This window comes from Sapajus apella, unplaced genomic scaffold (genome assembly GCF_009761245.1).
Source record: "Sapajus apella isolate SASKATOON/1434 unplaced genomic scaffold, GSC_monkey_1.0 scaffold38, whole genome shotgun sequence".
NCBI classification, from domain to species: Eukaryota; Metazoa; Chordata; class Mammalia; order Primates; family Cebidae; genus Sapajus; species Sapajus apella.
The window spans coordinates 12322102-12335088 of NW_022436978.1; the positions used below are offsets into that span (position 1 = coordinate 12322102).

The 12987-nt window shown below is 36.7% G+C and overlaps 1 protein-coding gene across 1 annotated transcript in view; it reads right to left on the bottom strand.

Moving 5' to 3' along the window:
- TPRG1 (tumor protein p63 regulated 1) overlaps positions 1-12987 on the bottom strand; it is a 146959-nt gene that overhangs the window by 66091 nt on the left and 67881 nt on the right. Inside the window, exon 4 of the mRNA XM_032298274.1 lies at positions 11939-12115. Within this exon, the coding sequence (XP_032154165.1) occupies positions 11939-12115 (177 nt within the window). The remainder of the gene's footprint in view (positions 1-11938; positions 12116-12987) is intronic.

Genomic DNA, 12987 nt, shown 5'->3' on the forward strand with positions numbered 1-12987 from the left:
GGCAGATGGTAGTGGCTGCTTTCACCAGCATCTCTCCAAAAGGATGTACAAAGGCCAAATAAAGCAGTTTCCCATACCTGGCTTCTGCAGGCCTATCCCTTATATTTTGCAGAATGCAAATTTAAACAGCATGGAGAGAGATATATGCAGTGCCTTCTTTTGCAGGGAGATATTTCTTGGCCTGACCTCCCCACTCAGCTTTTGTTGACATATCAATATGACAGCAACAATATTTTCCAGCAGAAAACCTCTTTAGAGATATTTTTCACAGGAGGAATTGATTAGGTAAAATCATTTAGCCCTCTAAGATGAATGGCTTTTGGGAAATTGCTATACCAATAGAGTACCACAAGGGTACAGGATTCAATAGAAAGAAAAATTAGAGATTTTAGAAATTTAGCAAGAGGAGATTCAGCAAGGGGAGGGGATTTACATCAGGAAAATGTATCAGGATACAGGTTCCTGAATCCTAAACCAAGGTCTTTCTACCAAAACTATTATATATGCTTGTGTCATTCAAATGCTTACTATACACCAAATATTCTTCTAAGCATTTTACACCTATTATCTCATTGAATCCTCAACACAGACCAATAAGAGAGATACTATTATCCAACCCTCCTCCCCCTAGTTTACAAACAAAAAGACCGAGCCATAGATTAAGTCACTTGCTCTAGGTCACCCAGAGGCAGATCTAGTTTGACTCCCAGTCAGCCCAACTTCAGAACAGGCTCTTTAAGCCTTAAACTCTCTATATCCTACCTCCTCATTACAGAGTTCAGAGGAGAATATAGGTGAAGAAATGGGGCTCAGTGACCATCAAAAATTACAATGGCTTTGAGGACAAGTAAGAATTAGGCACGTGACCAAGGTGGAGGAGGATCCGCATTCAGAGGATTTCATGGTTCAGATTCTCCCATCATCTTTTTCGACAATTACACATAAGTCACTCAAACACTCAGAATCTCAGTTCCTTCACTGTTGTTTCTTTTGGGGATAAGAAACAATGGGCTGGACATGGTGGTTCACATCTGCAATCCCAGCACTTTGGGAGGCCCAGGCGGGTGGATCACCTGAGGTCAGGAGTTCGAGACCAACCTGGCCAACATGGTAAAACTCTCTACTAAAAATACAAAAACTTAGCAGGGTATGGTGGTGGGTGCCTATAATCTCAGCTTCTTGGGAGGCTGAGGCAGGAGAATCGCTTGAACCCGGGAGGTAGGGGTTGCAGTGACCCAAGATCACACCACTGCATTCCAGCCTGGGCGACAAGAGCAAGACTTCACCTCAAAAAAAAAAAAAAAAGAATTGACAAGTAAATATAGATTTTTTAAAACTCTTTAAATGAAAATTTTATGTTAGGGCTCTAAAAATTAGAAAGCACTGTCACATCCATCACTTAAATCTAAAATTATCCTATGAGTTAGGCCTGGCAGAGATTTACATTATTGACATTTTATAGACTGGAAATTGAGAACCTCCCCCCCACACACAAATTAAAGCAAATTGTCCAAATTCAAATAGCAGGAAAATGGTGTGGTTAAGATTAGTCATAGCTTTAAACCTGTGGTTAACTGTCACAGAATCAGTCTTCCCCTCCTTTCTCTACTTTTCTGGGAGGTTATAAACACAATAGGATTATGGAAATTGGTTTTTAATTAAAATCTTGGAATAAATCCAATTATGATAGAGCTAAGATTTAGGGCTCCCATTTCAGATAAGCAACAATAACAAAAAAGCTATGTACTAGCAACTAGTTACCCTAAAGGATAAACCAGGTCTTTCACTATTTCCTGGTTCTGTCTCTGGTGAATGCTCTAATGCAGAGAGAATCTGCCTTCATTTCACACAAATCATCCACAGCCTTTAGTTGTCTCTTGCCCTCACCCCTTTCCTTCATATCAAGCCAAAAGCAAACCGAATAAAAAAAAAGTATGTTTTATTAAGTACCAGTACGTGGGATATGCTGGCACTTGCTCTGCTAAGTTCTCATAGTGCTCTTCTTGGCCTCTTAAGAGAAACAGAAGTTACACTAACAGAGAGGAGCACGCAGAGAGGAGCACACAGAGAGGAAGCAAGAAGAGAAAAAAACAAAACAAAAAAAAACCCCATAGGCAAGAAAAGCGAGAAACAGAAGTAGAGGGAGGGAAGAGAAGAGGGGAAGAGAGGCAAGAGTAAAGGAGAAAGGGGAAGATAAAATATTATATATCCAAAGAAAAAAACACTGGACAGAGAGTCAGAAGAACAGATTTTAAGGCCCTTGATCAATAGCTGATGATGCATGAATCCCTGAACACCTTTTAGTCTCACATTTCTCCCCTGTAAGATGTAGTCAGTCAGCCCTGCCTTTTTCTGGGTGTTGAAAGTCAAATAGCACAGGAGAGGTAAAGACACTTGAAAACAGCATCGACATTACCACCTACAGCTATTGGGTGCTAAGATTAAATCATCATCGCATTTTTTAACTTTTTTCACGAGGGAATCTGCTCAGACTTTGTCCAGGTTTTCCTTTGGAATCAGCTTGCCATCATTCAGCAGCTGATTTTTCCTTGCCTCCTACTCGTTTCTCTGCCTGCAGCTGCTTTACCTTTGACCTTACAATGGTGACTTAATGCCTGAGAAGGGCCAAGTGACTTAGAAGTAAAGATAACAGTCAAATTAGTCTACTTAGTTCCATGTTAACAAAAGCTTTAATCTGGAGGGGGAAAAGAAAAAATCACAACTTGTTAATACCTGACATCTATAAGGCACATTACAAAGTGCCTTCAAGTTTAGTCATTAGAGACTAACAATAAGATCATAATGAAGCAGAACGATGATGAATATCACCTTTTAATAGATGAACAAATGAAGTAACAGTTGTAAAACTGGGACTAGAACCCAGGACTCCTCTGCCAGTGCCCTAATATGGATGTTTGCTGAAAAACCCTGAGCAGTACATAAACAACCATTGCTTCATCATGGTATGTTCCTATGCCAGGGTGCCCAGAGAAAGCCCTTTAACGCATAACAGATGCCAGCTGCTGGCACAGGCTTCCTCACACCAACCACAGGATGCAAATCTGGATAAGCTGCACAGGATAATTAGGAGGGCTGGAATTACATCAGCCCCCAGAGGTAACAATTGGGTGCCTCATGGGAAATACAATATTCCATGAAAACGTAAAGTTTCTCTGGTAAAACTAATAAGAGAAGGGAGACTAAGGGTGAGATTTTGCGGGAATGATACAAATACACGCAAATTTTTCATCTTTTTGAATGGAGGCTTAATGAACACTAAGATAGCATATAAAGCGGAAGCATATTATCTAAATAGATAACCATTAAAGTAACTACTAATGATCATTATGAGCAACTTAAAAGAAAGAATGATGTAGAAGTAGAAAAATAAGATGAAGGAATTGGGATGTTCTTGTAAACAGGTTTATATCAGGGAGTCAATGGATAATATTCAAAAAAGACTAAGACTATTAGGTTACACCACCAGTGAGAGAGAAACCTATGATTATTATGTTAGAAGAGAATGTACTCTGTGAAAAGCAAAGGTAATATATTTAAAAATATAATAATATGAAAATCAAAATGATATAATTGAGACCATAACTGTGATATTAATATATGTAAACAGGTTAATCTTACCTATTAAAAGAAAAAGACCCCGATTGAATCACAAAGTGAACTTAAATTATATGATGTATGCAAGTACACGTCAAAAACAAAGAGAGTCAAAACGCTTGAAGTAAAAATAGTCAAAGATATACCAAGAAAACTCAAAGAATAAGAACGTTAGGTTTGCAATATTCATCAGGAAAGGCATTAAGGTAATTAAACTCTATAATGAAACATATTACATCTAAAGTAAAGATTCAACATCTATAAATGCTTCTACAACAAAAAATATAATACCAACATTCACATAAAGTCACAAGAGTAAAACAAATCTAATAAAAAATGTAATTTTCTTATCTCAACCTATGATGAATAAAGTAGCCATATGTATATAAACATTACATATATATAACTATAGTAATATATAGAACATTTATTACTAAATAGACAAAGATAGAGTACACCTAAATAACGTAATGATAGATTTCAGTAACACTTATCAAACTCTATACAAAGAACTCTGTATGTGTGATATACTAGTCTCACTACCACTTATAAACTCTACATGTAGAACTCTATATGTATGATATACTAATTCCAAAAACAGATAAGGTAGTATAATACAGATATGCTAATTCCAAAGAGAGAGAAAGTAGAAAGCAGAGAGAGCACATTTAAGTATTTAAGTAATTGATAAAATATTGGCAATTTAAAGGTAAACATATTTAGTAATTTCCAGAGAGTGAAAAAAGTAAGAGAAGACATTCTCTGAACACAATGTAATAAAACTATAAAGTAATAACAACATTTAAGAGCATAAAAATTCAAATTTAATTAAAGTTACTTCAATTTATTCTCAGCTCAAAGAGGAAATGAACAAACAATAATATTAGGATACATGAAATATAATAAAAACTACCATGTATCTGAAAAAGCCATACTAAAGAAAATGTAACAGTCAGAAAGCTTACATACCTCACAAAGATAACCATAAATGAATTAAAATTTCAAGTGAAAAAGTTATAAAATTCAAGATATATATACAAATATAGCAGTAAGAAATAATGAATGAGAAAAAAAATTATATTATGAACCAGTAAACCCCAAAGAAGTAGTACCTTAAAATCTATCAACCAACCCTCAGCTAATCAAATCCCCACCCAAGGAAGAAAGTTATTATCTGCAAAATAAACTTTTATTATTACTTTAATTACCTCTTTTAGACTTTCTCAATTCAATGAATATTTACAACCCTGAACAAAACTAAGTGATTTTCTAATAAGACATAAATGACAGAAACTTATCATAAAAGAAATAAAAAAATTTAAACATGCCAATGCTATACAGAAACATAAGAAAGCTGTAGTGAGGGCCAGGCTCAGTGGCTCAAGCCTGTAATCCCAGCACTTTGGGAGGCCAAGGCGGGTATATCACGAGGTCAAGAGATCGAGACCATCCTGGTCAACATGGTGAAACCCCGTCTCTACTAAAAATACAAAAAATTAGCTGGGCATGGTGGCGCGTGCCTGTAATCCCAGCTGCTGGGGAGGCTGAGGCAGGAGAATTGCCTGAACCCAGGAAGCGGAGGTTGCCGTGAGCCGAGATCTCGCCATTGCACTCCAGTGTGGGTCACAAGAGCGAAACTCCGTCTCAAAAAAAAGAAAGCTGTAGTGTTTATTTCCCTTTAAAAGCACCAGGGTCAGGCATTTTCATAGGTGAAAAAAACAACAAACTTCTAAGTAACAAATAAAGCTTTTTGTTTATTTAATAAAGTCAATAGAGAATAAAGAGAAACTAGTTTTTAAGAAAATTATCTAGCATTGAAACAAAACTTACATGGCTAGCCCAATTAAACTTATGAATATTAATACAAAAACCTATTAATACTTGCAATTAATATTCAATAGCATATTAATAATTATATACTAATTCGAGGTAGTAGTCATACCTTGAACATGCCAAAATGTTTCAATAATAAGAAATGTGTGACATAATTCACCATTTAAAATTAAACCTAAGGAGAAAAATAAATATATGATCATCTTCAAAGATGCTGCAAAAAAATTTGATAAAATTTAGTGACTATACATAGGTTCCCAGCAGACCACTTTTCCTGAAAGTAACAGCTTGAAATTCTGCAGACACAATTGATAAGTAAATAAATCTCTCTTCCTCTTCCCACTTTGCCAAAACAACAACAACAACAAAAAGCTACCTGAAGACTTTGGAGAGTAAGTAGCCTCCACAATTTCAAGGAGGAATAAATTCCATAGTATTTTAATACCAAAAAAAAAAAAAAAGAAACAAGAAAAATATGAACCACTCTCAAGAAAAGTGACAGCCAACAGAAGCAATCTTGAGATGACTAAGAAGTTGAAATTGTCAGAAAAAACTTTAAAGCAATTATTAGAATTATGCTAAGTTAGGTAAAACAAACTATGCTCATAAACAATAAATAGACAAAATTTCTTAAGAAAATAAAGCATATGCTATAGAACTACATGGATATTTTAAAACAGAAAGGTATAACATTTGAAATTAAAAATACTGGATGGATTTAATAGCAGAATTAAATGACAAAGAAAAATTTCAGTGAACATGAAAATAGATAAAAGAAAAACTATCCAAGCTGAAGATAAGTCAGAGAAAAGAATGGAAAAAAATAGAGCCTCAGAGACTTGTGGGACAGTATCAGAAAGCCTAACATACACGTAATTTAAGCACTAGGAAAACAAACAGAAAGAAAGAAAGAATGAATTAAAAAGTAATAGCCCCAAACCTCCAAAACTTGTTGAAAGATAAATTTACAGATGTAAGAAGCTTAGATAATCTTAAACAAGATAAATGCAAAAAGAAGCACATGTAGAACATCAAAGTCAAATTTCTAAAAACTAAGATAAAGATAAAGATAAAATGTGGAAGCAGCCAGAGAATATAAAGAGGAACAGCAGTTCAAATCATTGAGGACCTCTCATCAGAAATGGAGGACAAACAACTTGGAACAACGTCTTGAAAGCACCAGAAAAAAAATAAAGTAATAATGTCAAGCCAAATTCTACAACTAGAGAAAATATTCCTCAAGAATTAAGACTAAATAAGGGTATTTTCAGAAAGAAAAACTAAGAAAATGTATCACCACTAGTTTATACTATAAGAAATGCTAAAATGTAATTTTTCCTGTTTAGGAAAAATGACATTAAAGGGAAACAAATCTTATGAAGAAATGAAGAATATCATACATGCTAATGTCTAAATATAAAAGACTACAGTTATCTAAATTTCTTTGAAATACTTGTGATTTATTAAAGCACAAGTTATAACATTATCTTGCAGGTCATGGATTAAAAGCCTGACCCAACTGTGTGATTTCTGCAACAAACGCACTTTAAATACAAAGACACAAATAAGTAGAAAGTAAATGGATGAAAAACTACATGGTATGTGTATTACTCCCTTTTCATAATGCTATGAAGAAATACCCAAGAATAGGTAATTTATAAAGAGAAAAGTTTAGTGAAGTCACAGTTATGCATGGCTGGGGAGGCCTAACAATCATAGCAAAAGGTGAAGGAGGAGCAAAGGGGCGTTTTACATGGTGGCAAGCAAGGGAGCATGTGCAGAGGAACTGCCCTTTATAAAACCATCAGATATATTGAGATGTATACACTATCATGAGAACGGCATGAGAAAAATCCACCCCCATGATTCTATTACCTCCCATCCAGTCCCTCCCGTAACACATGGGGATTATGAGAGAAACAACTCAAGATGAGATTTGGGTGAGGACACAGCCAAACCATATCACTGTGCAAACAGTAAGTATAAAAATGACACAGTGGTTATAATATTATATTTTAAAATAAACTTTATAACATAAAATTTTTCAGAGATAAAGAGGAATACTTCATAATGATAAAAGACTCAATTCACCAGAAAGACACCAATAACAAATGTGCATCCATCTAATAATAGACTCAAAATATGTGAGGCCAAAGTTAACAAAATTAAAAAGAAAATTAGAAATGCCAAATGTAGGTGACAGGGGGATGGAGGAAGCAAACCACATTGCCATGTATGTACATATGCAACAATCCTGCATGATCTGCCCATGTACCCCAGAACCTAAAGAACAAATAAAAAAAAAAAATTAGAAAATTCCATGGTGACAGATTTTTGCACTCCACTCAGTAAGTGTTAAAAGAATACACAAAGCAATCAGTAAAAAATGTATAATCTAAATAGCATTATCAAACACAGTATCCAAATTGATATTTGTAGAAAACTACAAATAAAATTCAAGTGTACGGGCCAGGTGGGTGCAGTGGCACTTTGGGAGGCTGAGGCAGGCAAATCATGAAGTCAGGAGTTCAAGACCAGCCTGGCCAACCTGGTGAAACCCTGTTTCTACTAAAAATACACAAAATTAGCTGGGCGTAGTGGCAGGTGCCTGTAATCCCAGCTACTCGGGAGGCTAAGCCATGAGAATCGCTTGAACCCGGGAGGCAGAGGTTGCAGTGGGCTGAGATCGCACCACTGCACTCAACTTGGGTGACAGAGTGTATCCATCTCAAAAAAAAAAAAAAAATTCAGTTTACATGACAAATTTACAAAGACATATGATAATGCACTTTATAAAACAAATCACAAAGTATTAGTAAGGAATGAAACTAAAGACAGTATGCCTTCTAAATTAGAATTAAGTAGAATTAAGATATCTATAAAAACATGAAGTATTTGGAAATTAGCCAATACAACTTATAATGTATCCATAGGTCAGGAGAAAATCACAAGAAAAATTTAAAAATATCTCTAAATGATAATAGAAGCACAACATATCAAAATCTCTGGGATGCAGTAAAAGTAGTATTTAAACAGAAATTTATAGCTCTAAATGCACATATTAGAAAAGAAGGAAAGTTTAAAATCAATAACCTTGGGTTTCCCTTTAAGCAGTTAAAAAAACAAAACAAAACAAAAAATGAAGTAAACCCAAAGTAGAAGAAAGGAAATAATAAAGAGCAGAAATCAACTAATTAGTAATTAGCAAAATAACAATAAAAATTAACCAAGAAAAAAGCACATTCTTGTTAAAAACCAACGAGATTGGTATGATCATAACAGAAGAGAGAGAGAGAGAGAGAGAGAAGACACAGATCACTGATATGGTTTGGATCTGTGTCCCCTTCAATTCTCATGTTGAATTGTAATCCATCCCCAGTGTTGGAGATGGGGCCTAATGGAAGATGATTGGATCATGGGGGCAGATTTTTCAGGAATGGTTTAGTGCCATCCTCTTGGTACCCTCCTCATGATAGTGAATGAATTGTTGTAATATCTGGTCATTTAAAAGTATGTAGCACCTCCCCACTTTCTCTCCTGCTCCTGTTCCTACCACATGAGATGCTTTGCGCCCCTTTTCCTTCTGCCATGATTGGAAGCTTCCTGAGGCCTCTCCAGAAAGAGAAGCTGTGATGCTTCTGTATAGCTGACAGAGCCTTGAGCCAATTAAATTTTTTTTTTTTTTTTGAGATGGGGCCCATCTTTGTCACCCAGGCTGGAGTGCAGTGATTTGATCTTGGCTCACTGCAACCTCCACCTCCCAAGTTCAAGCAATACTCCTGTCTCAGCCTCCCAAGTAGCTGGGATTACAGGCATGTGCCATCATGCCTGGCCAATTTTTGTATTTTTAATAGAGAAAGGGTTTCACCACGTTGGCCAGGCTGGTCTCAAACACCTGATCTCAGGTGATCCACCCACCTTGGCCTCCTAAGTGCTGGGATTACTGATGTTAGCCATCACGCCAAACAAACCTCTTTTTAAAATAAAATACCCAGTCTCAGATATTTCTTTATAGTAATGAGAGAACATAATAATACAAAAAAAAAATGGTACCAGGAGTAGGGCATTACTATAAAGATACCTAAAAATATGGAAGCAACTTTGAAACTGGGTAACAGGCAGAGGTTGAAAGAGCGTAGAGGGTTCAGAAGAAGACAGGAGGATGAGGAAAAGTTTGGAACTTTCTAGAGACTGGCTAATGGTTGTCACCGAAATGCTGATAGTGATATAGACATTGAAGGCCAAGCTGATTAAGTCTTGAATATAAACGAGAAACTTATTTGGAACTGGGGCAAAGGTCTCTGTTGTTACATCTTAACAAAGAACTTGGCTGCATTGTGTCCCTGCCCTATGTATCTGTGGAACTTTGTATGTAGCAGCAACAGTAAAAATAGATATATATCAATGAGGAACCAGCTAAATAGATTAGGCTTAAGATGTAATATTCTGCACAATTATAAACACTGAGAGTGATCTATAGATGATTATATAAGTCTTCAAGTTATACCACTGGTAGATATTATAACATGAGGAAGGACAGTTTATGACATGTGCTTTCATTAGGTAAAATAACATGTAATAAATATGTCTGTAGATATATACTTTTAAATGCATATGAACATATATACACAGGGAGACCTTGATATGGTTTGGCCGTGTCCCCACCAAAATCTCATCTTGAATTGTAACTCCCACAATTCCCACGTGTCATGGGAGGAACCCAGTGGGAGGTGCTGAATTATGGGGGCAGGTCTTTCCTGCACTGTTCTGATAGTGAATGAGTCTCACTAGGGTCTGATCATTTTATAAACAGGAGTCTCCCTGCACAAGCTCTCTTCCCTTGTCTGCCACCATGTGAGATGTGCCTTTTACCTTCTGCCATGATTGTGAAGTCTCCCCAGCCACATGAAACTATAAGTCCAATAAACCTTTTTCTTTTGTAAATTGCCCAGTCTCAAGTATGTCTTTATCAGCAGCATGATAATGGACTAAAATAGACCTTTTTATTCTTTATATTTGTAGACTATTTTAAAATACACAAGAAACTGCTGACTATCCCCCGTGGAGAGAAGGCTGAAGAACTGAGGGTCTGGTGTAGAAGGTAGCGTTCCCAAAAATAAACATTTTGTAATATTTAAATATATATTTTATAATATGTAATATTACTATTTTAAAAAATCAACCAGTTTTCAAAGCTAATGAACTTAATAAATTAATCACTTCCTGCATCCATGAAAAAAACAAGTTAAAATGTTTTTTATGCCTTATGCATAGTGTAAGGAAGAGCAATCACTTGATCAACTTGTGCTTTTTTCTATATCTTAAAAAGATTTCAGACCCTAATATGTGCCAGTCCTAATGCCAGGTGCTTAAAGGACAACAAAATCAGAATTTGCCCTCAAGAAATTCACAATTCAATGGGAAGACCTCACATTCAGTCTTAGAGGAAGCCTGTTGTTTCTCTGGCTTAGATATAAAATGTTTAGTAAAGGCAGATGCGTCCAAGACCATGACAGGAACTTACCCAATTCGGCATTCTGCTCTGTAGACCTCACCAAGTCTTTTGGTAATTGTCAACATCTGTGAAACAATTGACACACCTCACCACTCCCACCTCACTGAGCTTTTAGGAGTAATCCTAAAGAGACTTTTTATAAGAAGAGCTACTAGCCATTTTGGTTTTATCCACTGAGCTTTACAGAATAATTTCAATTCCCAGAGGCATTACAGTTTTGAGATACCTATTTGGAATGTTCTTCCCCCTTGGTTCTCCTTCTCTGGCTAACTCCTACCCAATATTAAATATTGGCTCAAGTGTTTCTTCTGAAAGCTCTCTCTCATTATCTGTCACACAAATTAGGTCAAGCACATTTCCCCCATGTTCCCACAGCTCTTTCTTCCTTACATTTAACTATTTACTTGTCACGTCCTCACACAAATTTACTGATATGTTTTGGCTGTGTCCCCACCAAAATCTCAACTTGAATTGTATCTCCCAGAATTCCTATGTGTTGTGGGAGGGAACCAGGGGTGGTTATTGAATCATGGAGGCTGGTCTTTCCCATGCTAGTCCCGTGATAATAAATATGGCTCACGGATTTGATGGGTTTATCAGGGGTTTCTGCTTTTGTTCCCTCCTTATGTTCTCTTGTTGTCCCCATATAAGAAGAGTCTTTTGCCTCCAGCCATGATCCTGAGGCCTCCCCAGCCATGTGGAGCTATTAGTTCAATTAAACCTTTTTTTGTTCCCAGTTTCAGATATGCCTTTATCAGCAGCATAAAAACAAACTAATATATTTCCTGAAAGTTGTGGATACCTGGAGGCCAACATAGAGCAGGAACTCTACAGTTTGATGATTTCAACTTCAGTGATTTCACTATCCTCCCTTGGGTTCTCCCAGCTTACAGTGCCAAACTGAATTTTTGGGTAGTTTTCCCTGCATGTCCATCCCTGCTAGACCACTTCTTCAAGTCTAAGATATATACTCACTTGTCCAGGGACATCCCAGGGAAGGTAAACTTGCCCAGGCAGATGCGATAGACAGCGCTCAGAGGAATCCGCTGCAGCTGCACACAACTGAGCATGATGAAGTCGTATTTGCAGATCAAGAGAGTCTTGTCTGTGACCAGCAAAATTATCTCCTTCTCATTGTTCCAGTGGTCTATCCTATAAGAATCATCATAGCAAATACAAATGGATAACATAGCCTAGGTTAAAAACAATGGCATTCACATCTCTCCTAGCACAGAAAACAGTGAAGTTTGATCAACTCAGAAGGGAAAGAGGCTGAGAAATACCTAATACCACACAACTACCCCACTCAGTCTGGTCCTGTAACTAAAGAAGGAGGAAAAGTGGAAGATGATGGAGAAACATTTTGTCATCCCGGAGTTCAAAGATGGTTGGTTGCCCATGATGGAATCCATTAAGGGAAGACCAAGTGTGTGTTGCACTAGCAGTCGACTGACTCATACTTCCCCACACCTTCCCAGTTCTCTAGGAAACATCATGAAGGACATCTTCCCTCATGGATACCAAAAATACCTTTTTGTTCTAGCTGAATTTGCATGGCAAAATTTACTCACTATGAACTAGCCTACACTAATTTCCAAAGGTTGCATTGCTGACTGGAAATCAGTCAAAGACCTGAACACAGGTCTGCTGTCTTCCAAGTTATCTCATTCCTACTTGCAGCTCATCCTACCATATCCTTGTGGTAGAAATGTAGTGAAACAGGTGAAGTGAGATTTTTATGAACCTGAGACAAAGTAGACACTAGATAAGTGTTTACTGACCTCAGGCTTGAGAGCTTTCCGGGACACACATGGAAAATTCTGACTGATAGTTCAGATTTCTCCAACAGACAGAACAGAAAGAAAAAAGCAATTTCTTCTTGTTAAAAGAGTGAACATGGTTCACAATTCCCCAGACTGAGAGCAGCTTTGCTGTCTGTCTAATACAGCCGTTAGGATACAGCACTTCGAGATTTATACTAGAATTGTTTAGTGCTTGTTTTGTTTTCTCTAAAAAACTGAAAA